The sequence below is a fragment of the Phaenicophaeus curvirostris genome, chromosome 3 (assembly GCF_032191515.1).
Source record: "Phaenicophaeus curvirostris isolate KB17595 chromosome 3, BPBGC_Pcur_1.0, whole genome shotgun sequence".
Classification (NCBI taxonomy): domain Eukaryota; kingdom Metazoa; phylum Chordata; class Aves; order Cuculiformes; family Cuculidae; genus Phaenicophaeus; species Phaenicophaeus curvirostris.
In genome coordinates, this window is record NC_091394.1 from 31,114,288 (window position 1) to 31,139,360 (window position 25,073).

Here is a 25,073-nt window from a genome sequence, read left to right on the forward strand (position 1 = left end):
TATATATTCATACACGTGAAAAACAGAGAAGCTTTAGGAAAGCGGAAGACAGGGATTGCACTGAGCTGAGGAATATGAAGACAAGGGCTGGAGCCTTTAAGGAGATGGGAAAGAAGTTAATTCTGAAAAAAAAAAGAAAAAATATGTAGTAAAAAAAATGAAAGGGAAGATAAAAAAAAATTATGAACTGGAGAAACTGAGAATGTCTGATTACACTTGGTCCATGGAGGAGCCAAGTTGAGTATGCATCCTATGTTATCTGTTGATGCCAAGAAAAAAGAGCTTAAACCAAACACTGAAGTCAAAGAGAGAATCTGCTGTTAAGTTTAGTGATCTTTACATTAAAGTGGTGGAAAGAGGACTAAATCACGGACTAAATCAAGGAGATATATAAAGAGCAGGAATAATGGCAAACACAGATAGTTCATTTCTTCCTGCTGACAAATTTGTGAGTTTAGCTACCAGCAGTGATGATGAACATTACAAAATGTAGCTATATTTAGCCCACTCAATCACTGCTTACCCTGTTGATTTCAGTGGGAGTTTGTATAAGAAAGTGCAAGTCCCTTCTCCCCAGAAATGGGAATTCCCTGCCAAAATATTGTTAGACAGCTTAAGCAGGTGTATGGAATTGCTGGCATACTCATAGTGCACTAGTTAACACCTCTGATGCAGTACTCAATCTTGAGTATAAAAAGTGGAGCACTTAGATTAGTGAGAAGAGCTTTATTTCAGAGAGATGTTGAAGTTTGTATGAAAATACATAACTTAAGGCACACACTTGAGCCAAAATTGCCCAATGAGAACAAGAATCATCTCTAAATGTGCTTTTACTATGTGGATTTGAATGAATTAAACATTGTACATGTTGCTGTACTTATTTTTCTTTTTATGTTGACAGGCATGAGTCCTCTCCACATTATACTTTGTCTAATTAATACCCATGCAAAACACAGACCAAGTGGGAGTAAATTGAGTCGGTTGCACCTTTTGGTTAGATGCATGAATGACTATTCTAGATGTAAAGCAGCTGAAAATTATGCTCTTTTTACACAATATTTACATGTCTGCAAACCTGAAGGATCACTTATGTCACATAGTTACTACACAATAATAATTGTAGATGGCAAATGTCCCGTTACTCATGTAGCTGGTCATTTTTGTATGCAATTACCAGAATTGCATGCTCAGTTCCAGTAACCACGTACACAAAAATAGGCTGCAAAAACCTGCATAGGATTGTTAATAACATGGTCTGATGTCTCAGTCTTTATTCCTGTGTTGGTTTATGCTGGTTTTGTAAGAGAACTCAGCTAGGAATGAGTTTGGAAGTTAGCTATTTGAGCAAAAGGAGGCATACATCTACAGGTAGTGCTGGGGCTGCAGGACAGTGGATTTTCTGCATTGGTTTGCATGTAGTTTAAATTCTTGGTATAATGAGCTGATGGGCCAGAAGAGAGATAGTGCACCCCATGACCAGCTACAGTGCAGGGTTCAAGTAAGGAACAAGTAGCTTCTGAAATTTTGCGTTGAAATACACACATCTTGATTTAGCAGTGTTATAGTGAATTGTAAGTCTTTGCTATGAGTGATTCAAATCAGACTGCAGTAGTTCAGAGAGTACTTACCTGGCATTTTTCATTTTTGCATATCACGCTTCTCATCAGTTCTAATACATGTTTTTTTTCCTACCTCTATAAACTTGTCTGCCTTAAAGGACTCATGACGGAAATAATTAAAAAGTACACAGAGGAAAGCTCTTTGAGCAGAAGCAGCAGAAATCCAGGGTGGTTTAGGGAGGTGCCCCAAACAGTCTTTTGGATTATTATTTATTTTTTTCTTACTATTATTTTATGATGCTGTTTGTGTTTAATTACTTATGTTTTCCTAACCTGTGTGACAGGCATAATTTGAAGAGCAATAGTAATGATCAAGCTGTAGAAGGGGCAGCTGCTGCCTACGTGCTCAAGCAAGCACAGAGCAGGCAGTGTCAGAAGACAGTGCTGTCTCTTGATTAGATCTGAATTTCTTTTTCATGTTGATTAAAATGGTCCTGACTGTTATTATTTAAATATAAACAATGCCAAAAGATGCTATGAAAAGTCAGAGCTCTCTCTGTTCACTGCCTGCGTGGAATAGTAAGTGCAAGTGACCTCACTGCAGTATATGCTATTAAAATATATACTGTATTAGTTTACAAAGATACAGACAGTTTATTTGTGTCTTTTTAGCATAAACTGGCAGCGAGCCCATCTAGGTTAATATTATTTATGTGTGTATATGTATCAGTGAACAATTTTAGTCTTTACATTTTCAAATCAAACCTCCAGACCACAGAAAATAGCAGTTGTCCTTCCATATACCGCTTGCTAATGTATTGTGAAGCTCATTTAGAAGTTGTAATATTATTTTGGTTTGGGTTTCTCTGGTTGCTACTTGCTTTTTGCTGTTCCGTGTGTCAGATGTATGCTGCTGCAGTGGGATGATGTGGGTAGCACTACTGAACAGGTAGTAGTATGTCTTCAGAACATAAAATCTTTTCTGATACTTCTAATACTAAGTGGAGATTTAATTATTAATTTGTGCATATCTTGGCAAAAGTTTATAAAGTTTTGGGCAGCTTTTGTGATAAGTTTTAATGCTTTTGTATTTCTTTAAAAAAAAATACATGGGATGATTCACTCCTACAAAGCTTTTTGAAGTCTGATACCTTTTGAAATGAAAATGAGATCAAGGCAAAAGGAGAGTATTCCTGCATGCTGCAGAATCCTTCCTTCTAAATAACGCATTGAATCCCTGTCTGAACAAAAGTGAAGTGAAATAAATTTCTGTTGGTGCTGTGTTGCCAGCCTTTGCAGTCCTGTAATTAATGTAATATGATATGATCCTTTTGAGGGGAGGGGAGGTCATAAAGCAGAAAGTTCTTGACTACGCAAATCTCAACTTTTTGACCTGTTAAGTTTGGGCTCTGACTTTGTATACACAGAGAAAATCTTTGAAAAGATGAAAATTATGTCTCTAGAGCACAGAAGATGAACCAATAAACTCAAGAGTTCTGTGACTGTCAAGTCACTAATAGGGGCCTGGAGGGGAAAAGTTGAGAAAACAATGATAATTTTTTAATATTACTAGGGTGCTTGAATTTTTAAAGAAGCTATAAAAGAAAATCCAGGGACAGAAATAGAAGTGAAACTTCAAACAAACAAAAAGTATGTGGTTAAATAAATCACCTGCTGCATCAAGGTGCTATGTGTCCATTCATCTTCAGGGCAGTTTACTGTTGGTGTCTGCTTACTACATATCAATGGCAAGGACCCGTTCAGGACAAATTATGCCAGATGCCCTGTGATGTGAACGCCTCAGCTGTTTTACATGTAGTAACCCATATATCAGAGGGATGTGGTGGGATACAGCCTGGGTTTTCTTCTTGCTCCTCTCTCTCACTCCAAGATGTTAATCAAGTTCCTAAATCACTCTGCCTCCCAGCTTTGTAAAATGGGGCTGACAGTGCTTTCTTGCCATTCCAATATCATTACTATTACTTGATTATATAAAATATGTATCTTCCCTGGTGGTCAGTCACATTCATTGTAGTACCATTGTGAAGCAGTTATTTTTTGTCTAAAAGGTATTAAATCCAGTAATTGCTTAGGTTACAAGTGGAATGAAGCTGCCGAGATGTTTGTCTAGCTTTCTTTAGCTGCTTTTTAGATTCTCAGTAGATAGGTGACAACTCTGTCATTTATGGCTTTATGTGTTCATACATATTGCCCATTACATTGGAATACATCAAACAAAGTAAACTAAGCCATAAGGTTTATTAGTGACCTGCACTGGAAAAAAGATGTTAGCTGTAGAAAAATTCTAATAGAATATTTGAGGAGGTGATATTTTACTTGGATAGATTTTCAGTGAAAGGGCTGCCATTTCTGTTTGTGCCATGTACGATGGGACCCATACCCAGCATCTCTGTGCTGTCAAAACATAAATGGAAAACGGGATTGCTTGTCTGAGGAACAGCTCTGTCTTTCATATCAAAATTTGTCAGTAGATGATTCCTGTGTGCATAGTCTCAAGAGCCACTTTCCTTGTAAAGGAATTCAAGTAATGGATGAGGCATTTCACAGTTTAAACAGCATACAGGTGAACGTCTTAGAGTATTCTGAGCACATGTTATTGCTGTATATACCTGGGTAGTTTGCTTGCTTTTTAACTGTGGAACTACAGGAGGTTTGGTAAGTAAGGCAAGACTACTAGAAAATGCTAATAGTTTTTCCTCTGTAATGCTCTTTCATATTTGACTGCTGCAGGGTGAAATAACAAAGAATTTTTTGGTAACAAGTCAAAAATTCCTCTCTTATTAATTGAAAGTGTTTAAGTGAGGAAGGTCATTGAGAGGACAGATTTCAAGAAGCTGTATTTGCATTTGTTGACGCTTTGGAAAAAAATACAGCATATTATGCATGCTTTTTAATTATATTTGGTGAATGCACTGCCAAATCTATGGAAGTTTATAGGCAAATACTGTGACTGGTAATAGCAGTAAATGAATCTGCTTTTTACCCCAATGGAACTGGCATTGTAAGCTTTAGATACTTTTGCTTTTGCTATAACTTATTTCAACATAGTCTCAGCCCTGTCAGCAAACCTCTGCTGTGCTAGTGGTAATATGAATTGTCTCCCACACCCTGCAATATTCTACACAAAATTCAAAACCTGAGTGAAGAGAAATCTAGCACTGGGATATGATGGAGAACCACTGGAAAAGAGAAAGGAGCAAGTCTGTGAGGATACATAGAGAATACCTGGAGAAAAAAAAAAAAGAAAAAACATTGAAATGAGAAGATCACTATAGCAGAAATGAGAAGAGAACAAAATCTCAGTGAGGGTGAAGGAGAGATGGTGAAGTAAGGCGAGATTTAAGAGGATTTTGGTGAGGAATAGGAGAATAGTGCTCAAAAGAGAAATGGGAAAATCTTGCATGAAAGTGAGAAAGTGGGAGAGACAATAAATTAGGGGAAAAAATGCCTTACAATAAAAAGAGATAAATGGGATTTTACAGAAAAATAAATCAGAAAAAAAAATGTGGAAGATTTAAACAAGAGAAGTGAGAGAAATTATATAGCCAAGGGAAGGGTGGAAGAGAACAAAATACTGATTTTTTTTTAAACAAAATCAAACAATTTTATAATTTTTATTGATTTCTTGGAAGATTTTGTGGTGGGTTGGATGTCTGTTCTGAGAGAAAGTGAAAGATAGAATAGGAAAAACTATGATATTTTTTTTCCCAGGCTTTCCTGTGCAGGAAATGTCATAGGAAGTTATTTTTATTAACCAAGATCAGAGAACATGCAATAGAAAGCTACCAAGAATGGTGTGGAAAATCCGGTTATTTTTCCAGTCAGACCAGAAGAACCTGTGGCCATCGACCAGCAGGACCCTTAGGGTCAGATTATTAAGCAGCAGGATCAGTGATCTGAATGACTGTTGGAATCTGTGCATCTTTAAACACACACCAAACCACTTACACTGCAAACAAAAGGAATATTGAATGTCAGGTAGCTGATATTTGCAGCCATTCGTTAATTGCTTTACAATCTGTTTTGTCTGTCTAATCAACACAAAAAGCGGACTTGTATGATTTAATTTGCAAATGTGAAACAGATTGGGTTTATGCTTGCTGAGCAGTATTTTTCCTTCAAGACAGTCAAGTTACACTGGCCACCAAAAACAACAATGCAGAAGGGCCAGAACAGTAAAAGCCTTGGAAAGACGAAGAGGATTGTCTTTTGTAAAGTGTTTCGGAAGTTGCCAGGTGGAATCCACCCCTCAGTTCAGTGTACCTATGATGCTGAGTGTGCTAGGAGGGCTTTATTCTTTCAAAAGCTGTGACATGCTGTGGTGACGCTCAGCCCACATACCTAACATACTTGCAAGGGCCTGTGAGAGAAGGGAATGGGAAGCACAGTGCTTGTATTTGAAGCAATAACATCAATTAAGGAAATATTCAGCTAGCTACCTTGCCTGGACTTACCAGTGACTAGTGTTTTATCTTAGCAGTCCTGGTTGAACCCACATCCAGAGTAGGAATATATTTGTTTATGAGCAGGAAATGCATAAGCCTTGTAATGGATAAAGCATGAGTTTGAAGCATTAAATGTGACCTGTTTTATTGTATGCCAGTACCTGCAAAGGGTTATTCTTTGTAGTGTCCTACTTGGACTCAAGCACTAAAGCTTTCATCAAAGTAAATCTGATTATTTTGCACATGGTTTTCCTGAAAGGATGTTATGATTTTCTAGATGTTTGGTGGCTGGTGATAAATTAGGCTTTTATGTTGTCATGTGAAAGGCCACTGCTTGGACTTCCTTCTCTATCAAACGCACTGGAGAATACATTTGGGACATACACAGAATCAGAAATTATCCTACCTTGTTTTATTTTAACCCTTTTGTGGACAATTGCTTGCTTCGGAACTGGAGGTGTTTGGGCAAGGATAGCTTCACTTCTGCAGACAGGAGCCCCACTGTATCCCATTCAGAGTCCCCTCCATATACTGTGTTTGAAATTGATGGAGGTTTTTTTTTTTCCCTTGGATAAGAAAGCCTGAGCTCATGAGCTCTCTTTGAGACTTTCACACTTTAAATTCTTACTGTATATCATGTCTTGGACAGGGGTTTTGGATCATATGGGGTGATTAGTGAGAAACCGGAGTGCAGTGATGGGTAGGGGAAAGGTGATGTGTCTCATAAATTAGGTCAGGTTTATGATTGTGTAGAGGAAGGCTGCTTCTAAAAAAAAACCAGCCAGCAGTCAAAGGCAATACGTAACTGCTTTCTTGAGAAGTGACAGCTCCCTTCTTCATCCCCCATACTGCAAGGAGGGAGTATTTTACAACTGTTTTTCAAACAATGAGAAATGACTAACCATATTCAATGCTAACTCTTTTGTGCTAGTTAATCCCTAGCAGGGAGGAAGACAAGAAGAGAGAAGCATCCATCCTCTCTCTGTCCTTTCCTCCCCAAGTCTTACCACAAGTTTCAGGGGGACAGAGGTTCATATATCAGTATGACAGGTAAGGAAGGGAGTGTCATCTCTCCTGCCCACCCTGAGTCACAGCCAAGCCTTCAGACTAGTGAGATGAACGCTGAACACAATGCAAACACAGCAATTGCTGTTAGAGGTGGGTTAGAATTTTCTGAAGATTTGCTCTTTAACTGAAAAATTACATTTTGAGTAAATTAATATTTTTGTTAGGGCAAATATAACAAAACACCCTTCCAAAAAGGTTTAATACAATTTTGATGTTAACATAACAAATGCCTTATTTTTTTCTGAGATCTGAATATCCACAGTGATAATAAAATCACCACAAACAATGCATCTTGTACCAAATAAAAAATTCATGCTATGAAGCAGTAACAGCTTGCTAATTATAGACCTGCATTCATTAAGTTGCTGCTTAATGTTTTAAAGGTAAATAGATAAATATCTATAGGTAGAATACAAGATCACTGTCCTAATGATTATTGGTTTTTTTCTTATAATTTGGTGTTTGACCAGCAATGATGTCTAAACCTATTAACATTTCCTATATAAGCTGTTATAAATGCAGAAACTAAGTAGCCTCGCAGCATGGATTTCTGGGATTTTTAGTTCTCCTATTCATTTTGACACACCAGTCAGTGAAGACACCTAGGGGCCATATTCTATTTCCATTAAGAAATGCATCCTTACTGCACAGTAAACCCTGCTAAAATGAAATGGCTTCACAGAGTGATTTCCTGATGTTGGCAGAATATGTTGAGAGTAGGAAGCGATGAGAAAAATACTGCGTGTGGCAACAAAGCCATGAGCAATGAAGACATGATTACCTTTCTCCTTCCCCACCCCAAATTGTCATCAGAGTGCAGAACAGGCTGCAAAGAAACAAGAAGTAAACACATTTAATAGTGAACAAAAGCAGTACTTGGAGGTACCCATGAAAAGACAGGGAACCTGTTCTTTTCCTACACTGAAGATGATCTCCACCCATATGAAAGAGGTTCCTCCCTCACAGGGTCTTATTTTTTATTGATGCGAAGGTGACGCATGGGTGTTCTCTCTACCATGTGGCCAGGGAGCCTGAAGAAACATGGTCACGTACAACCTCCCTCTGCTGTAAAAAGAAAATGCACAAGTGCTTCTAATCCATGTGGTGCAAAATCCAGATTATTCAGACAACTCTTTGTGCACAGGTTAGCTTGAAGCATGCAAGGGTTGGCTCACACATCATTTCCTACCAGCAGCCACCCTACAGAACAGTGAGAGCCAATGGGAGTGGTACCACCTTTAACCAGCATTTGCAATTCTATTCTGTTTGAGGAGTTGGAAAAGCTCAGTTTGATTCATAATAGCATATAGCATTTAAGTAGTAGTTTGCATTTTATGGTAACTATGCTAAATCATAATCAGGCTAAAGATTTTTAGTTGTGATGTGTGCATTTCGATGACTGGGTGTGCCATATCAGAAAGAAAGTGCTTAGGAGTCCAATGCTAATACCTGAACTATCAAAATTACAGTCTGTACATGGCAAGTGGAGAGGGTTTGATCCCCTTCCTTCCCTCCAGAAGTTCTCTACTTTTTCAGCAAAGACATTCTTGTAAACTAGAAATGATCTTGCCATTTGGAAGACTCTGGCATTTTGTGGAGCTGTGAGCTGAGGTTACAATTACATTTACATCCAAGCTGGGAAACACCTTCGAGGTCTTCCCAGGAGTGCAGAATTGGGCCTTGGGGCAAACTGAGAGGGAGGGAGGGAGGGAAGCACCCGCTTCACTGTAGCCAGCTGCAGGAATTTCGCTATTTGCAGCAGTGGGGCTTTCCCTGCTGCAGGGGGAACACCCTTCAGCCTGCCTCCCACATCCTGAAAAGCACCCATGGCCCGGGTTGCAGCAGGATGCCCTGGCACAGAGCTATGCCAATCCCTGTGCAGGATGGCTCCTGATGAGCAAGCTCAGCTCCAGAACCAAAGCAAGTGAAATTCAGCACTGGCTTCAGGGATATCAGTCTGTAATTTGGGAGGAATTTTATCTGGCTCAAGGGACAACACCGGCTAAAACATTTCCTCAGGCTTTGCTTGGCAAGTTAATGGATCTGAGTAATGCTCAGCCTTGTAAGGGGTTCTCGTGCCTGCAGCTCTGCTGGCGCTTGCATCGTGGCTGACGTCTGCACATGCTCTCCTGCCAGTGATGTGCGGGCTGCAGCCTCACATCGATTCACTGGGCCACCACCTCTGAGAACGTGATTAGAGCCCAGCAACAATGTTCCCAAGTCCCACGGGGATGACTCCCCTCAGCTTTGCCATTTTATCTGCGATGGCAGTGGGGCTGCCAGAGCCCCTGCTGAGTGAGCCTGTTTCCCCCTAGCAGAGCACCGTTCCTGGCCTCCAGCTGCAGCGTGGCCCCACTAATGGACAATGCCGCCTGTCCCCAACTTCCTGAGCAGACTAGACAGTTTGCTGTTTTCTCCACGTCTCTTATCACCCCCTGTCATTGAAAGAGAGGTCTGGCTTCAGCCTCAGTTTGGGCTGATAGGCAGCAGGGAAGTGAAAAAGGCACAGGGGAGGGAGGGGAAGAGGAGGAGGAGGGAAAGGAGTACCATTACTGTTATTGTCACACTAATGTTTATTGCTGGTATGAGTTCATTTGCCTTAACCCTTTGGAAGCTGGTCAAATTAAAGATTATCAAACCGATAAGATAAAGCCGCTGTTTTAACACCCCTGGTTCCTGGCAGAAAAGCAAGGCTGTGCTCAGGTTTTATTGACCATGCAGCTTGTGTTGAAGCTTTATTGCTGGAGTACAGAGGAGTCCCAACATAAGGCCTTGCCCTAAAGATGCCCAGCACTTGCAGCCTGCTGAGGTCTGTCAGATGTGCTGGGGCTCAGCACCGTGCAGAATCAACCCTTTCCTCAACTCATTCTTCCCCTCACCTTTCCCCTCAACATGGATTTAGTAAAACTGGGTCTTTCTGAAGAAGGAGGGGATTTGCATAGTAAAACATGCTAGAGGAGAAAAACATTATGCTTCTTATTTTAAATGGCATTTTGTTACATGTGAGTTTCAGCCTGTTGGTTGCTTTTCCTTTTTGCCTTTTCCTGTGGTTCTTTGCAAACAATGCTGTCTTTCTGCAAAAGACTGCGGACCCAAGAGTGGAAAGCAGTCAGTTCATGCTGCATTAAAACAAATTTAGATCAGGAACCAAATTCACTGGCATTCTTCTATTCCCTTGGTACCTTAACTGCTCCACAACTTTGCTTTTCTAAGAACAGTGGAAAGAAAAAGTGAAAACTGAACGACACATTACAGCTCTTCGTAAATTCCTGAAGATGTTTACTGTGTTCCTCATTAGGCTTGTGCTTTGCTCATTGACTTGTTTTAATTTCGGTCTCCTTATATTTACTGTGGAGACGGAAGCCTCTTGCTTTATAATTATACTGTCTTTTTCTCTGTTACTATAGATATTACAACAAACACTACCCTTTGCAGAGAAGTCAAGCCAGTGCTCTCTGCCTTGTGGATCTCCATAAGCATTTATAGAGCGGTGTACAGCAGTTGCAGTGCTTATTACTGTGACTCCTTCTCGGGTCTGATCTGAGCTTAGCTGAACTGTGCATTGAATTTTACACCAGCAAGGCACACGTTTACAGGTTCTACAACTCTGATTTAATAAAGTATTAATATTTTCTTAACATAGCTCAGCTGAAGTCACAGAAACGGCTCTCCAGTGTTGCATCTGGGCTAAGACACAATGTCCCCAGGCCTGGTGGAAAGTGTGGGAGAACACTAGGGAATAGAGTACAAGAGAAGAAGAACTGCCTTGTAAGAAATGCATGCAGTCTCCTTACTAACAAGACTGTTCCTCAAGCAATGAGCTGCAGCAGATACCCAGATGTATTGTGGGGCTGATAATACTAATGGGATGTGCTACATGAACCCTCACTAAAGATTGCTATGAAAAATGCTCCAAAAAGAGCACAAAAGGGGTGATTATTTCTTAAGATGAAGTTTGATATGTACATTTCTAAGATATAATAGTGAAAATGCAAAACTGCAAGGTAGTATTGTCTAATTAAGTAGTTATGTTTATTAATTTTTCTTTTAATGGGATGAATCAAAGCTGAAAGGTGACAGTTATAAGAAGGAAATAAGGAAGATAAAACACAGGCAGCATTTGCAGGAAACTTTGGCCCCTAAACTTTTGAAAACCTCCCTAACAAAACTTCTCAAGCAAGAGTGCAAGACTAAACACGCAAGCCAGAGCCTTCACCAAGCTGGGTCATTGCACTTTGCTTATGGGAGTTCTGATGTAACAAATCATCTTCCAGCTCGTTGTGCTGACTGTGAACATAACCCTGGATGCTTTTCAGATACAGTAAAACTGTTGTGTGCTTAGATTGAATCTGCTTATTTTTAGAGGTAGAGCTTTGTCTCTGCTGCAGCAAGTGGAGCTGGGCACAATTCCATCGCAGGTGTTTTACTAAGGATTTGTTCTCTGCTTTACTCTACTGTAAGAGGGAGCATAAGCTGGCGTTTGGTGATGTTTTCAGTGAAGGCACATTTTAAAGTGAATCAGCTGAGCTGTAGTAATAAAGGAAGTCTTGGCCTTCTTTCAGGCCACGCTATCTCCATTTTCTCACATTGTCTCAAGGCTTTAAATGTTGAGTTAAAGTCAATTGAATGAGACAGTGATACATCACACAGTGAAACCTGATCAATCAGTGCACAAATGAAAATAGAAGTCATGATGACACTCAGAACGAGAGCTTGGGAAATGTGATATCTCCATTAAAATATTTAACATTTTTGTCTCGTGGTTTTAAAACCAAATTTTAAAATGCCTTACCACATCACATAACAAATTTCTCTCTGTTTATCTGTGTGCGTTTTTGTATGTGCATTTGGACAATAAAACCAAATCATTGTAAAATCAGGTTTAGTAATAATGGGTTATTTTCTACACAGTTATGAAGCCTCATTTACAGAAAAGGTAAAGCAGAAAAACTCACGTTGGATAAATCCGTTCTCTTCACTGAGAGAAAGTCTTATGACTGTGAAGTGCATATAAAGCCATAGGAGTTTACTCTCGTATTAAGTTTGCAACAAAGAATTTTACCATTGTCTTTTCTACCTTCCTGCCTTTTAAATATTTATCTGAATGCTGTTTCAGCTCAGCTTGCTGCTAAAACTTATCATTACTATTCACTTATGTTAACTGTATTTGCATGGAGAATAAGGGCTTGTTCCTGCAAAAATGGATCTTAATTTTATGCTCATAATCTAAGTACTAGAAAAACAACAGAAAGCCTTAATCAGTGTTATCAGGTTTGCTAACTCTTGGCTGAGTATCTAAATCCTTAGGGTTTTCCTGGAGTCACAGGGCTTTGCTTTCCTGTCAGTACATAAAGCACAACACTACAGAAAAAGTTATCTTGCAGGAATACAAAACCTGAAGTGATGCCTTTACATCAGGAGCAGGGATACTGGGGAGTTTACATCTGACAGAAGCAGCTTTTTGACGAAAACACCTTCCCAGCCCATGCCCCATCCCATGCCCAAACCCTGAAAAAGAAAAACAGGTTTTCTCCAGTGGAATCTCACCTCTTCTTTCTTTACTTTCCGATATGTTGTTCCTCCAGAGAGTAAAGCCCTGACACTGAAAGATCAATACATTGTAATGATTAGCACGCTAACAGGGTTTTTTGGGTTGAGTTTTTTGTGGATGTTTTCTTTTGGAAGCCTGACAGATGCATCTCTGGTTTCAGTGAAATACTTGAATAATATAAACAAGCAGTCATTCTTTTCCAAGAGGAACTTCTTTTTTAATATTCTTATTTTATTGTAATTACCTTATTGTTTTCATATTATGAGCTACTTGTAGAAAAATACAGGAAACATGACTGCAATACAATCCTTTAATCAAGAATAGCTTTGTTCCAGTCATCATTTCCATTCAGTGTTGAAGTTTTGACTAACAAGAATACAATCAAACCTTGAATTTAGGTGTAGTATAGTGTTAATACTATGCGTTCATTTGATCTCTGTACCTAGTAACCTCTATAAGAGAATGTTTTAAAAAAAGTGCCTAGGAGACATTTTGTCTCTAATGCTGTTTTCAAGTGAATCTAACTACAAAGTCTTGTTTCTCAAAAGTACATAAACTTCTCCAGGAGGGCTATTTAAAATCTTTTAACCTAACTCAGATGGGGAATTTGTATTATCATATATATTAAATATTTTTTCTCTTTTCTTTTCTTTTGCTCACAGATTATGCCATAAAACCTTTACTGCATCATGCATAAAGCATGTGAACTTTTAAAGAAAAACCCACTTTTTTATGCTTGAATGGATTTAATACACTAGTTGTCTGTGTTATGGTTATGTACAATGCAGCACTGCAAGTAACTTCACTTTTACTGATTTGCAACCTCCCCTTCAACCTTGTTTTGGCCTATTCAGCAGCTGAATGTTTATGTTTTTGAATGAAGGGCTGGAATTAGGTAAAGTGTTTTTTTAGATAAACTGTTTTAACAAAAGCTTTTGCCCAAGAAAGTTAAAAGACTGCTCCCAAGCTGTTCAAAAGCAGAATGCAGCTACCTACAACAGGGGATGGCAATTCATTCTGTTCTTCCCAGTCTGTTTTTTTTTTTTCAAATGGGAAGCCAGTAGCCTAGATAGGCTCAGTTTCAAACGATGTTTTCATTATAAGAATTGTAGGTATAAAATTAATACTTACACAGCATTTATAAAAATGAAAGTCTAAGTTTTATGATATGGCTTTTATGACATAAAACTATGTGGTATTAAAATACTTAACTTCTTGCTAATAGCTTGAATTAGAACTGAATAAAAGGCAATTGTTTTTATACTGAAATTATTATTTTAAGAAGGATTTCCTGGTTTCCAGGCACATATATATATACACTTATATAATGTAAATTAAAGCAAACTCCAGATAAAAAGCATAACTCCGTGAGCACATTAGGGTCTGATCCAAATTTTATCAAAGCTAGTGGGAGTCTTTTCCATTTCAAACCAGATTTTGCAATCCATATTCACACGACCCTCCAGGGGATCCCTCAGGCTGATGCGGTTTTACATGACTTGGCCTCAAATGTCTGCTGCAGTTTCTAAAAACCCATTATAGGTCTGTGGTAGGAAATAATTTAGTCTAATTTAAGGAAATCACAGCATTTCTTATTTTCATATCATTTTGTTCTGATCTGTCTGTTTACTCTTTTCTGAAGGCAGGCTGAAATGCTTTTAGCCTAAAGACTGAACTAGTAAAACTGCTGCCTGGAACAGTCTTGACAGACGTGTTTGTTCTGCATCCCCTTCTTTGGTCCAATATTTCCTTTGGTGGATTTCCTCTGCTCTTGGAAGCAAACTGTCTAGATTTCTGGAGCACAATTATTAAGAAGAATTTCCTACATTTTACTGCACAGGATGAGGTGATTTTGGAAGCTAACATGACCTGAACTACACATGCACAGAAGATATCATCTGAAAAATGTAGTGTGTGGCAGTACAGTTAAAAGAATTACAGCCAGAAAATGCTCGTTAGCTCCACCGCTGGTCAGAGAGTTGAAGAGTGATAAGAAACTCAGTCCATGCATTTTTCTGGAAAGCACGCTGCGTTACCACCATAAAGTCAAACTGCAAGAGCAGAATTCAGCCTCAGCATTGTTCTTCTCTAACAAAGTTGAATTAGTTTGTTTTTTGTTAAACCCGGGGAGATCTAATTTTTATATACAGAGAAACTAAGCTTTTGAACAGAGATTTTACATTTCATTAAATCAACACATACAGTTGGAAAAAGCTAACTGTTTAAACACAGTACTTGAATTTTAAAGGAAGTTACAGTTAGTTTTTTTCATTCCATTAGAAATGAAGTCACAGGAGCTTTTTTCTTTGTTTAATTTCATTATGTTATTTTTGATGACCAGTTTTGAAATTATTTTGGTATGGTAGGTAGCGTTTTTAAGAATACTTGAACAGTAAGGCGAGTATGACCAGCATTGGTTTCTGTAACAATTTCAAGATAATTTATTTTCATTTATGAGATACTTAGACTTTTCTTTCCACGTGGACACTGAAAATACTCTAGGAAAAAAAAAAAGAAATCATGTAAGCATTCAAAAGCTGGATGTTTACTACTGTTGCATGTGGTTACCCATATTCATAACAGTCAGCATCATCTCTCTGTGATCACGTTTTTATTTGAAAGAAAATAGTTGTCATGTTTGCTCTGTGATTTACATTATTTAAACAAATGGGGGGAAAAAGAATTTGAAACAGCTCATTCAATAGCATGACTAAGACATGACAACTTCTTGTAAAATGTTCACCATTATACGGCAGTGAGACTGGAGTTCAAACCCCGCACACACACAAAAACAAAGAATAACTCTTTCCGTCTGAAATAGCCTAGCGAAAGGATGCTGCCTCCTGCTGATTTATAGGCATATGAGCTTCCACTAAAATTGAATGTTAAAGAGAAATATTTTGTCCTTGGAAGAGTCTGACAGTGGCCCCGGCTGCGCTCAGCTCATGGGGAAATACGAGCAACAGGGAGGCCATCGAGGTGGCGAAGGTGAACACTTCTCACAGTGCCTCTCTCTTCTTTTCCGCAGGATTTTTTGCAAGGGGACAGTACCAAAGCCAGACAAAAGCTGAACTGGAAGCCGAGAGTCACTTTTGATGTGAGCGGCCTTTCTCGCATGCTTTGTACCTACTGGGGTTTTGTGTCCTCTAAAAGCAACCCACAGGGAGGGGAAGAGTTGGGAGGACCTTTGCATGGGGTGATTTGGGCACAAGAAATCCTGCTTTCGGTGACACACACACCCCGCCCCAATTCTTGCTTTGAAGACAGCAGCCGCCATGGCAGTTCGGGATATCAACAGGACAGGTATCAACATTTTGGAAATTAGCAGGCGCTTGTGCGAGGGTGCCAGAAGGGAGACACGGGCCATTATTTGAACAAGACAGTTCTAGGAGCATCCCACCATTGTCCTAATACAGCCAGGTCCGGGGACACTGCAAGAAAAGCCCAGCAAAGCCCTGTCCCCTTCTTGTCCTGCTGTGAGGGGTGAGGGGTGTTGTCATGCTCTGGGGTGGTCCTGACATGCTGCTTGTTTGTCCCCTGCACCAGGGCCCTCACCTGCCTTCTCTTCCTCCTTGCAGGAGCTGGTGAGGGAGATGGTGGACGCTGATGTGGAGCTCATGAGGAACAACCCCAATGCCTGAGCCCTGTGTGGGTCTGGCTAGCACCACAGACCCATGCCAGGGGTGCACCCCACGGCCGAGCACTGCCATGAGACACCAGGGCCGGGGTGGATGGCTGCCCCTCCCTGTGACGGTTTTATTGCTGGCCTGCCTGTGTGTGAAAGCCTGGATTTATGCCCCCCTCCACTTTCTACACCCTCTCGGTGCCTCTCACTCCACACATCATCCTAGCAGGGCAGGTCAGCCCTGCCTGGGCTAACTCTGGCTGTTGCCATTAACTGGAGAGGGGTCATGCCCCCCAGACAATGCTGTACCTGAAGTACTGATAGGCCAGCAAGCTGACCGATTTCCTTTTTTAATTAAAACTCATCTTTATATTAGCCAGGACCTCCAGCATATTTTTAGAACTTTCTCCCATTTTAAAGCCAAAAGCGTCCCCTGTCCTCCAACCTCCCCTCTCCTCCAGCAACAACAGCACCAAAACCTCTGGCGCTAACATGGGCTTGCCACCCCTCCAGCCCTTGCTCCACTGCTTCCCCTCTTCTGCCTTTCCTGAACACTCCTTGTTTTTCTTTCCTGCTGCCTTACATCTACTCCAGCAGGCCATTTCCACCACTTGTACTCTAAAACTTTGGATAACTTGATATAACTTGCAGTGAAATCGCCTTTTGACCATGCCAAATTAATTCCTAATTGCTGGAATCATTTTCAAACCAGTCAGAGAGGGCTTTTTCAGATCTTCGTTTCAGAGTGTGCGTGAGTCATAGAAAGCCTTTTTGTCGAGCACCCACTCGATCTGGGGGTTTACAGCATTTTGATTCTTGCCTACCCCCCGCCCCTCCACCTCGAATCAACCCATTCCCCTTCCATCTTCTTCCTGCTTACTATAATTAGACCTCGGACGGGAGCTTGAACCATCTCAAAAGAGGACTTAAGAAATCAAAACAAAATAAATAAATAAATAAGGTTAAAAAAAAATAAATAAATGTGAAGGTGAGTAAATATTTTTGCACGTTTCATGCCAAGGTACCCAGGTTATCCAGAGGTTGTGGAGCCCATACATTTCCCGTTGGTTTAGGATCTTCCGCCCACCAATTACTTGCATCATTTTAGCTTTATGCTTTCAAATGAGATACGCAGAGCGGGGGGATAAACGGGGAGATACACCTCCTCCGAGGTGCACCCTCTTGCTTTTTTACTTTTTTATTGGGGAACACCCCTGTTGAAAGGGGAGCGAGGGGGTCAGGGAGCAGAGCGTGGAGTTTGCGCTCGGGAGCGGTTTGGTGGTGGAAGCGGTGCGGGAGGACAGGACGGGATCGGGAGCAGCCTGCGAGGAGCCGGGCTGCCGGAGAGAGAGGGCTCTTTGTGCACCTGGCGTGGAAGGGCAGGCGTTTGCCAGAGGAGCTGCGGAACGCCGGAGCAGCCGCTGCCCTCGGGGCCGTCCGAGGGGAAAGAGAAGCGCCGGTGCTTGGGATCCCTCGCTACAGGTGCACGGAGAACGGGCCCTCGCTGGGTGGGGAGCAGGGAAAGCATCAGGACCTGCCGGCTGAGGGTCTCACTAAGGACTGTGGTAGATTTTCCGTGTTTATTGCGGTTGTCGCCCAATCACAGCTATTGAACTTCAAGTATGGATTAGTACAATCTTAAAGCCCGCATTGTTTTAGATGTCAAAGTTAACTCAGTAAGCAGCATCCAATCATTGGTGGAGGATGGGGAAGTTTATTTCTGCATCCTAACGCAACAGCCGCAGGCACTGACGTGGCTGCTGCTGCTGATGTATAGAAAGGGAAGGCATGTTAGAGTTCGAGTCTCCGGGCCCGTCAGCTCGAATGTCTCTCCGAGCAGCGACCCACGCGTGTGAGCCTGTCCAGCCCCCACGAACAGGCTCCACGGAGCGTCTGGCACAAACCAACAGCGAGTGGGGCACGGGCGCCCCGTCTGTGGGGAGGCTTGGAGCTCACGCACACGTACCACTCGCTCCCCAGTGTGTATGCATCCACGGGTGGGTATATTTATACAAGGCTTTTACAGAGAGTTTCCCCCCGGTTGGGGTACGACTCCGTGTCTGCGCCTATTTTTCTTTTTTTAGATTAAAATAACAATAAAACCCCTCCCCGTGGGTGCGCGTCCTCTGCATTAGTTCTGTGAGTCCCCGCTGCGGAGCCCCGACAGCACACGCTCGGCCCCTACTCCCGCGGGCACCCACGGCTGTGTCCGTGCTCTGAGAGCCGCCACCGAACACCCCACGGCCGAGGGGGTCCCCCCCTTTGCCCACGGGTGGCGGAGGGGAGGGGGAAGCTCCCCCCGCCCAGCCTCACCGAGGACTGTCCCCTTTGCAGCGCCACCGGGGCTGCGGGTGGCAGATCTTTGGGTGGGACACTGAGCGAACAAAAAAAGTATTAAGCGTTTTTATGACAAGGTATTTTTGTATTGCTGGGAACTATTTTTTGCGTACGGTGATTCACCGGGAGGCTTGCTGGTACATCTGAATATTAGTTCACACATCTCTGCAAAGGGCTGGGAACCTTTACATAAGCTGCCAGTTTTCCTTCGACTTCAGGGTTTGAGGTTTTTTTTTCCTTTGGCATCTCGAACTGGTGCATTCACGAGAAGCGTATTCATTCTCCGTTTTCGGTCTCTCTGCTGGGGGGCGAGCGGGGAAGCGGACGGGAAGGCAAAATTTGATTCTAGACTAACAGTCCTTCCGTGGTGACCTTGTGCGTTCTTGCTGCTTTTGTAAAAAAAAAAAAAAAAAAAATTCTATGGGTCATGACAGGCCAAAACGTGCATCCCAGCACTGCCCCGCTGCTTCTTACAATTTGGCAAAAGTCCGAACTGCTTTTTGGTTTCTCCACCAACACCTTCCTGCCCAGTTTTGGATTCCTCCTAAAGCACCGCTCTTTGCAATGACGACGGGGTCACTTCTTGAAAACGAAATAAAATTTGAAATAAAAAAAAAACACAGGCGGCGATTGAGGAAGATTATATCTAGGGTAGCTCATACACCAGATATCGGCTGAACGTGTATGTCCAGCGTTTTGTGCAAGCAGGTACGAAAAGATACATCCTCGTCCCTCCGCCCGTCTCACGTCTTATTCGGGTTCAATAGAGCTTCGTTAATTTTAAAGGGCAGTTCCAGTAGTAAATAACCGAGCGTGCCCCCAGTCTCCCGTGTCTCTCGCAAGGGTCCCAGCGGCATCAGCCAAGAAAAAAAACAAGGGTCAAGGTGTATTTTGCTGTTGCTCTCGGAGAAACGCCGACCCCGGCCGTGCCGGCTGCGGAGCGCGGCCAAGGCACATCTCGCTGCTCGCCGGGGCCGGGAAGAGGAGCACGAACGTGGGAACCTACCAGGGGGGTCCCTGGCAGCCTGTCCCAGCGCGTCGTGGGGAGCGGAGAGGTCACCGTGCGCCGCTGCTACGGGGAGAAGGGGGACGGCAGCGGCGAAGCGCTGGGCGGCGTGCGCCCCGTCGGGAGGAGAGGGGTCAGGCCGGCGGAGAGAGACGAGAGCGGGTCCAGCTCCTGCTCGGCGGATGGCGGAGGGCCGGGGCCCGCTCGGGAGAGCCGGGCTGGCCCTGCCTGCGGCTCCCTGCTCCGCAGCGCCGGGAATTACGAGCAGCTAAGGCCGGGGCTCGCTCCCCTGCGCCCGCCGCCTGTCAGCGCCGCGGCCCCACATCTCGCAGCCGTAACTCGGCCCCTCGCCTCCGCCGTGCGGGCCGCTGCCCTTCCTGTTTTGCCAAAGGTAAAACTGCCACGAAAGCCTATTTTTTTTAAAAAAAAATTTATTTTTATATTTTTTCGTCCCTCTCCTGAGGCCTTTCAGGGGCGCTTGGGACCGCCGGCCACTCGCGAGCCGCGAAATCCCCTCAGGCTGCGGGGGGCGCGGGGGAGGCTCGCGGTGGGGCGGCCCCCGGGAGCCCCCGGCCCCTGCCCCCTCGGCGCTGCCCCCGGCCCGGCCCCGGCACGGAAAAGCCGGCGAGACACAGCGACGGGGGCGTCTTCGGGGTCGCGGAGCGAAGCCGCCAGCGCCAGCTAAAAATAACACCTCCTGCTCGCCGAGTCAGCCCGGAGGGTAGAAGCGAAGGGGCGCACGCCGGGAACGGGCACAGGTGTGGGAAACCCTGCCCCGCGGGCAGCCCTCGTGCTCACAGGGACGGAGCGACTGCTGAAAGAACAAGTTGGAAAACAAGAATTAAAATTCAGCGCAACTTGAGGGGGGAGAACGGAGGAGTCCCCCGCCTGTCCCCTCCTGCCTCGGCCCCTCGCACATAGAACAGCCGCATCCCCCCAGCCCCGGCGGACACAGGGGTCACATCCTCTTCCCTTTATTCGCCCGGCCGGGGAGGCCGATACGGGGCAGCCCAGGGGCAGCAGAGAGAGAGAGGGTGGCTGCCCCTGTCCCCGACGCCTCTGGGCGCCAGGTTTGCAGGGGTGGGAGGCGAGGGGAGCCCCCCGGCCGGCCCGCGGGGCCGCGCTCCCTGCCTCCCCTTGTGACCCCCCTTCACCTCCGATGCTTCGCTGGTGGAGCATTGTCTCCAGACACAACAAACCCAGAAAGGAGCGCTGGAAGCAGGCAGAGCTCCAACGTTTTGACGGGTGGAAGAAAAACATCAACAGATACTGTGCAATTATTTGGTGATGGGGGCTAGGGGAGGCGGGCGGGGGAGAGGTCGGTTCGCAGCAGCGGACGCTAATTGTAACCTTTGCTTTGCTAATGAGCTCGCACCGGTTCATTCCTCACTCCGTGTGTCGTCGTCGCCCACCCCCCCCCTTCCCCCTCGGCCGAGCGCTTGGGGGGCGGGGAACGGCGTCGGGAGAAAACCGTAATTTTTCTGCAATTCGTTATTCGCTTTTAAATCCATCCTGTCTTTGAGAGGCGAGGTCAGCAGCGCTGGCCGCGAGCAGTTTCATAAATCCTCGCTAAGGGAAAGCGGCGAGCGGCTCCCCGCTCCTGCCCGCTGCCTGCGCCCCGCGCCCCGTCGAGCAGCCGGGGACCCCCCATCCCAAGCCGACGGGGCTTGTCCCGCCGCTAGCTCGGAGCTCCAGACCGATTTCACGCACTCGGACGAGGGAAATACGTATCTACACACACACGAGTACAGAAAAAGAGTTCCAATAGATTCTCGCATCAAAAAAAGGCAGTGCGTATGTATTTATACTAGGCAATCTTGCAAGCACCGACGTTATTTAAACAATTCTTTTCTGCTTTGGACGATATTATCTGTACTTTAACGTTATCGCCCAGTGGAAAACATTATTCTTTTTCCTTATTTCAAATATTTATTTAAAAAAAATTAAACTTGGCCGTTTAAATGTTCTGGCAAGTGAATAAATTCCAAGAACTGTGGGGGAAAACGGCTACGGTGTTTCTTCTTCTAAACCGAGCGCTTGCCTTCAGAGGGACGACGGTTCCAGCGGTATGACCTGTTTATTCATCGATTCATATAATATATAAATATCCTGAACTCCTGAGTGTAATAATTTGCGTTTCTTCTACTGGAGGAAATTCAGCTATTTTAAGAGTTAATGGTTCTAAATGTGTTGGTTTTCCTGCATTCTCCCCAGAGGTGATGAGGGCTGGAAAGGAGGGAGGATTCCAGTTTGGGGGTTTCATTGTTGTTGTTTTAATTCTGCCGAACGCTGCCTAAAGCAGCTGACCTGAATGGGGGTTAATACACTGCACAACCAAGCCCCCTGACACTTAAAGGTCAGGTGAAAGTCTCCAGCAGGTAACTCACTGGCCGGCCGCCTGCCCAGCTCACTTGCTCTCTGGCTCGCAAATTGTTCCCTTCTGCCCACCCAAGTCGTTTCAAGCTGTGTTTATTTAGGGGGCAAAAAATATTGCCGACCACCCAATTCCCACTCAGCCGGAGAACTCGTGAGCTCCCCGCGGCAGCCCGGGCCACCTTCCCTCCATCCCAGTGCTTTTTAATAGCTATCATTTTGCGGCACAGGCAGTACCATGTAAGGCGCAAGCTGCGGGCCTAGAAGATCGCAGAGGTGCACGGAACACACGCATTTGCTCGGGGGGTTGGGGGGGCGAGGGAGAACCAAGCCCCCCTCTCAAACCCCCCTGCCTGCCTGGAAGGAGAGAGCGGCTGCCGGCTGCCCCCCCAGCCCGGTCAGCTCGAACAGCCCGCGGGCTGCCGAAACAGGCGAGGCCGGGGCAGGACGAAAACGAGCCCCTCGGACCGCAAGGGCTTCCAGCGGGGCTGCCGCCGCCTCCTCCCTGCACACTGCGGCCCCCGAAGGCCCCGCACCCAGAGCTGGGCTGGCACCCACCGCCCGTCGAGTGTCGGGCAGACACCGCTCCTCAGCCGCTCCCCAAAGCCCTGGTCGCCAGCAGCGCCCCCACCAAACTAAAACCAAGGGGAGAGAGGTTAGTTGCAAGTGACCCCCGGGGGGTCTTCGCTCCTGCTGGGCCCGAGTGACCCTCGCAGAGCTGGAACCCGCCTCGTCAGCCCTCGACGCAGGCTGGTTTGGACCCCTTCTTGCGAAAAGAGGGGGTCCTGTCCTCCTGCTCTAAGCACCCGGCCCTGTGACACCGCCGTCCGCGCTGCCAAGCCCCCGGGCTGGCGCAGGGATGGCCTCAGGTGGGTGTGCAAAGATTTAAGGTGAGGCGGGGGGGGGGGGTCTGCAGGGACGGGGGACGCTGCAGCATTGCGGGAGCACAGCCCGGCCCCGCAGAGCCTCCCCCGCGCAAGGAGCCGTCCCTCCCCCGCCGATGCGGCCATTGTTTCGTTCAATTAGGCTCCGCTTGATAAAAAACAATCGCTCGTTAACCCTCGCCCTTCTCCCTCCCGGCTGGTGCGTAGTGAATGGCGACACCGTCTCCCTTGACCCCCGTCTCCTTTTCTGTCTTTCTGTCCCCTGAAAAATGATTCCGCGAGCTCTGATTGAATTTTATTCCTTCCTGACCTGGCCCGTTTTTATTGCATGGACACCATCAATCTTGACCTAACGCGACGTTTGTTTATTACTTTGGAAACAAGCGAATGGCTTTATGAGCCCCAGCGTCATTAAGCCAGGAGGGCGACGTTCTCCGCGGCACCTTTGGGGCGGATTCCCAGCACAGACAAGCCGACGCGGAGGCGAGGCAGAAAGGGAACGGGAAAAAAAATTAAAATAAATAAATAATAATTTTTAAAAAAACGGGTAGGAGGTGACTTCAACACGGGAAGGGTGAGTGGGATCCTCCCAGCCCCTGAGCTCCTGTGCGAGGTGCCGGTGGACCGAAAACCACGCACGTCCCAGCTCCCTTACACCGGGACGGACGCGGAGCGGCTCTTTGTCGTGGGAACCTGTGCTCGGCCCCCAGAAGGCACCCGCTGCCCCGCTCCTCATCCTCCTCCCGAAAAGTAAAAAAAGATCATTTGCGCATCTTAAAGTGATGGAAGCATTTAGGGGATTTCTCCGGCCCCAGCGCAGGAAACCGGTGGGAAATGGACTGACGACACCGAATTAAATTGCTTTACGAGATAAATTAATTGAAAGCTAACGTTCACTTAGCGGTAACCACTGAAATGCGTGATTTCGGGAAGGGGACGGGGGAGCGTTCCCGGGAGCCTGTACCTGCCCGTGCGCAGCGCAGCCATGTGCACACCTGGCACGCTTTTACCTGCACAATCGAAACGACTGCGCGGTGTCACCTCACGCTCCTCTTCGCGTGGGCGTCGAAACGCGCTCAGCCCCCGCCCGTGGCATCGCGCCGCCTCCCGCAAAACCCGCAACACACACTGAAACAGCTCAGAGCGAAGCTGTAACTCGCCCCGCAGAGTATTTTTTGCGGGAGGCGAGGACAGGGGGCTGCTGGTTGCCAAAGTGCGTTCGGATGGTCAATAACGATGCAGCCCCGGGGGTCACCAATAGGGTTACGAAATTCAACCCGGCTATAAAAATACCCCCGTGATAACTTCGAAGCGCCTTTCCCAATCTTTGTGGCTTCCAGAAAGGGCCCCAGATATCGTAAAAAGCCCATTTGGAAACATTCCCTTAACGTATCCATCCACAACTCAGTCTCACCATGTTGTCCCTCTGACCTGGCCTGTGGAGGTAAGGGAAGGATTTTAATCCATCCACGTCCTCTCAAATATTGGCGTGCACTTCTCTGCTATTTTTGGTGATGACCTTTGCAGAACATAATATGAACTGCCACTCGCTTTAAGAAGAAATTCCGAGGAGAAAACTTAGAAGGGAGAACGTTCCCCTTCTCCGCGTTCTCTTCAGTTTAAGCAGCAGATCAGCAAACACAAATAACCACCAGGAACAACTAAACAGAATGGTCCCTCAAATTATATTATTATTTTAAAGTTTGGGGGTTTGGGTTTGTTTTTTTTCCCTAGATGAAAAGCAAAGGAATAGTTTCGGCGGAAAAAAAAAAATCACCTTAAGCTAAAAATACGAGACAAAACGCGGTGCTAACCTGGCACCTAATGGACGCTCTGTAGGCTCGGCTGGGGCCAAGCGTCCCCGCTCGCTGCACCGGCTGCTGCCACCAAAGATGCTGAGAGGCCTCTCGGGGCACCTTTCGGCTGCTGCCCGGGCACAGGTCCCGTTCCCACCTCCACGCCAGGTCGGGCCGCATCTCTTTTGGGGTGTTCGGGGCAGGCCCAGTTCTGCTGGGAGAGAATCACAGATGAGAAGGGGACAGTGGCGTTTGCCTCCTGCTCGCGAGGGGAGGGACGCGCAGGAGGGACGCAGGCAGGAGCGCTGCCCGCAGGCTCCCACCCCGCTCCGCTGCTCTTGGGAGCCCGGGAATGTTTCTAAACAAGCTCTCCAGGCCTTTTTCCCCCACCACCACCACCACCAGCAG

At 45.3% G+C, this 25,073-nt stretch overlaps 2 protein-coding genes across 4 annotated transcripts in view; one reads left to right on the forward strand and one right to left on the reverse strand.

Annotated features, from left to right (window-relative positions):
• The window catches only part of GMDS (GDP-mannose 4,6-dehydratase), a 421,560-nt gene extending 404,306 nt beyond the window's left edge, over positions 1–17,254 (forward strand). For 2 of the 3 annotated variants that reach the window (XM_069853597.1, XM_069853598.1), the window contains exons 10-11: positions 15,673–15,741; positions 16,223–17,253. In XM_069853597.1, coding sequence (XP_069709698.1) covers positions 15,673–15,741; positions 16,223–16,285 — 132 coding nt within the window. In that variant the 3' untranslated portion in view covers positions 16,286–17,253. Of the gene's footprint in view, positions 1–15,672; positions 15,742–16,222 lie in introns of all 3 variants that reach the window. The other variant, XM_069853596.1, reaches the window with a different exon arrangement.
• Positions 1–25,073, reverse strand: part of FOXC1 (forkhead box C1) — a 31,355-nt gene that overhangs the window by 1,276 nt on the left and 5,006 nt on the right. The window lies entirely within an intron of this gene.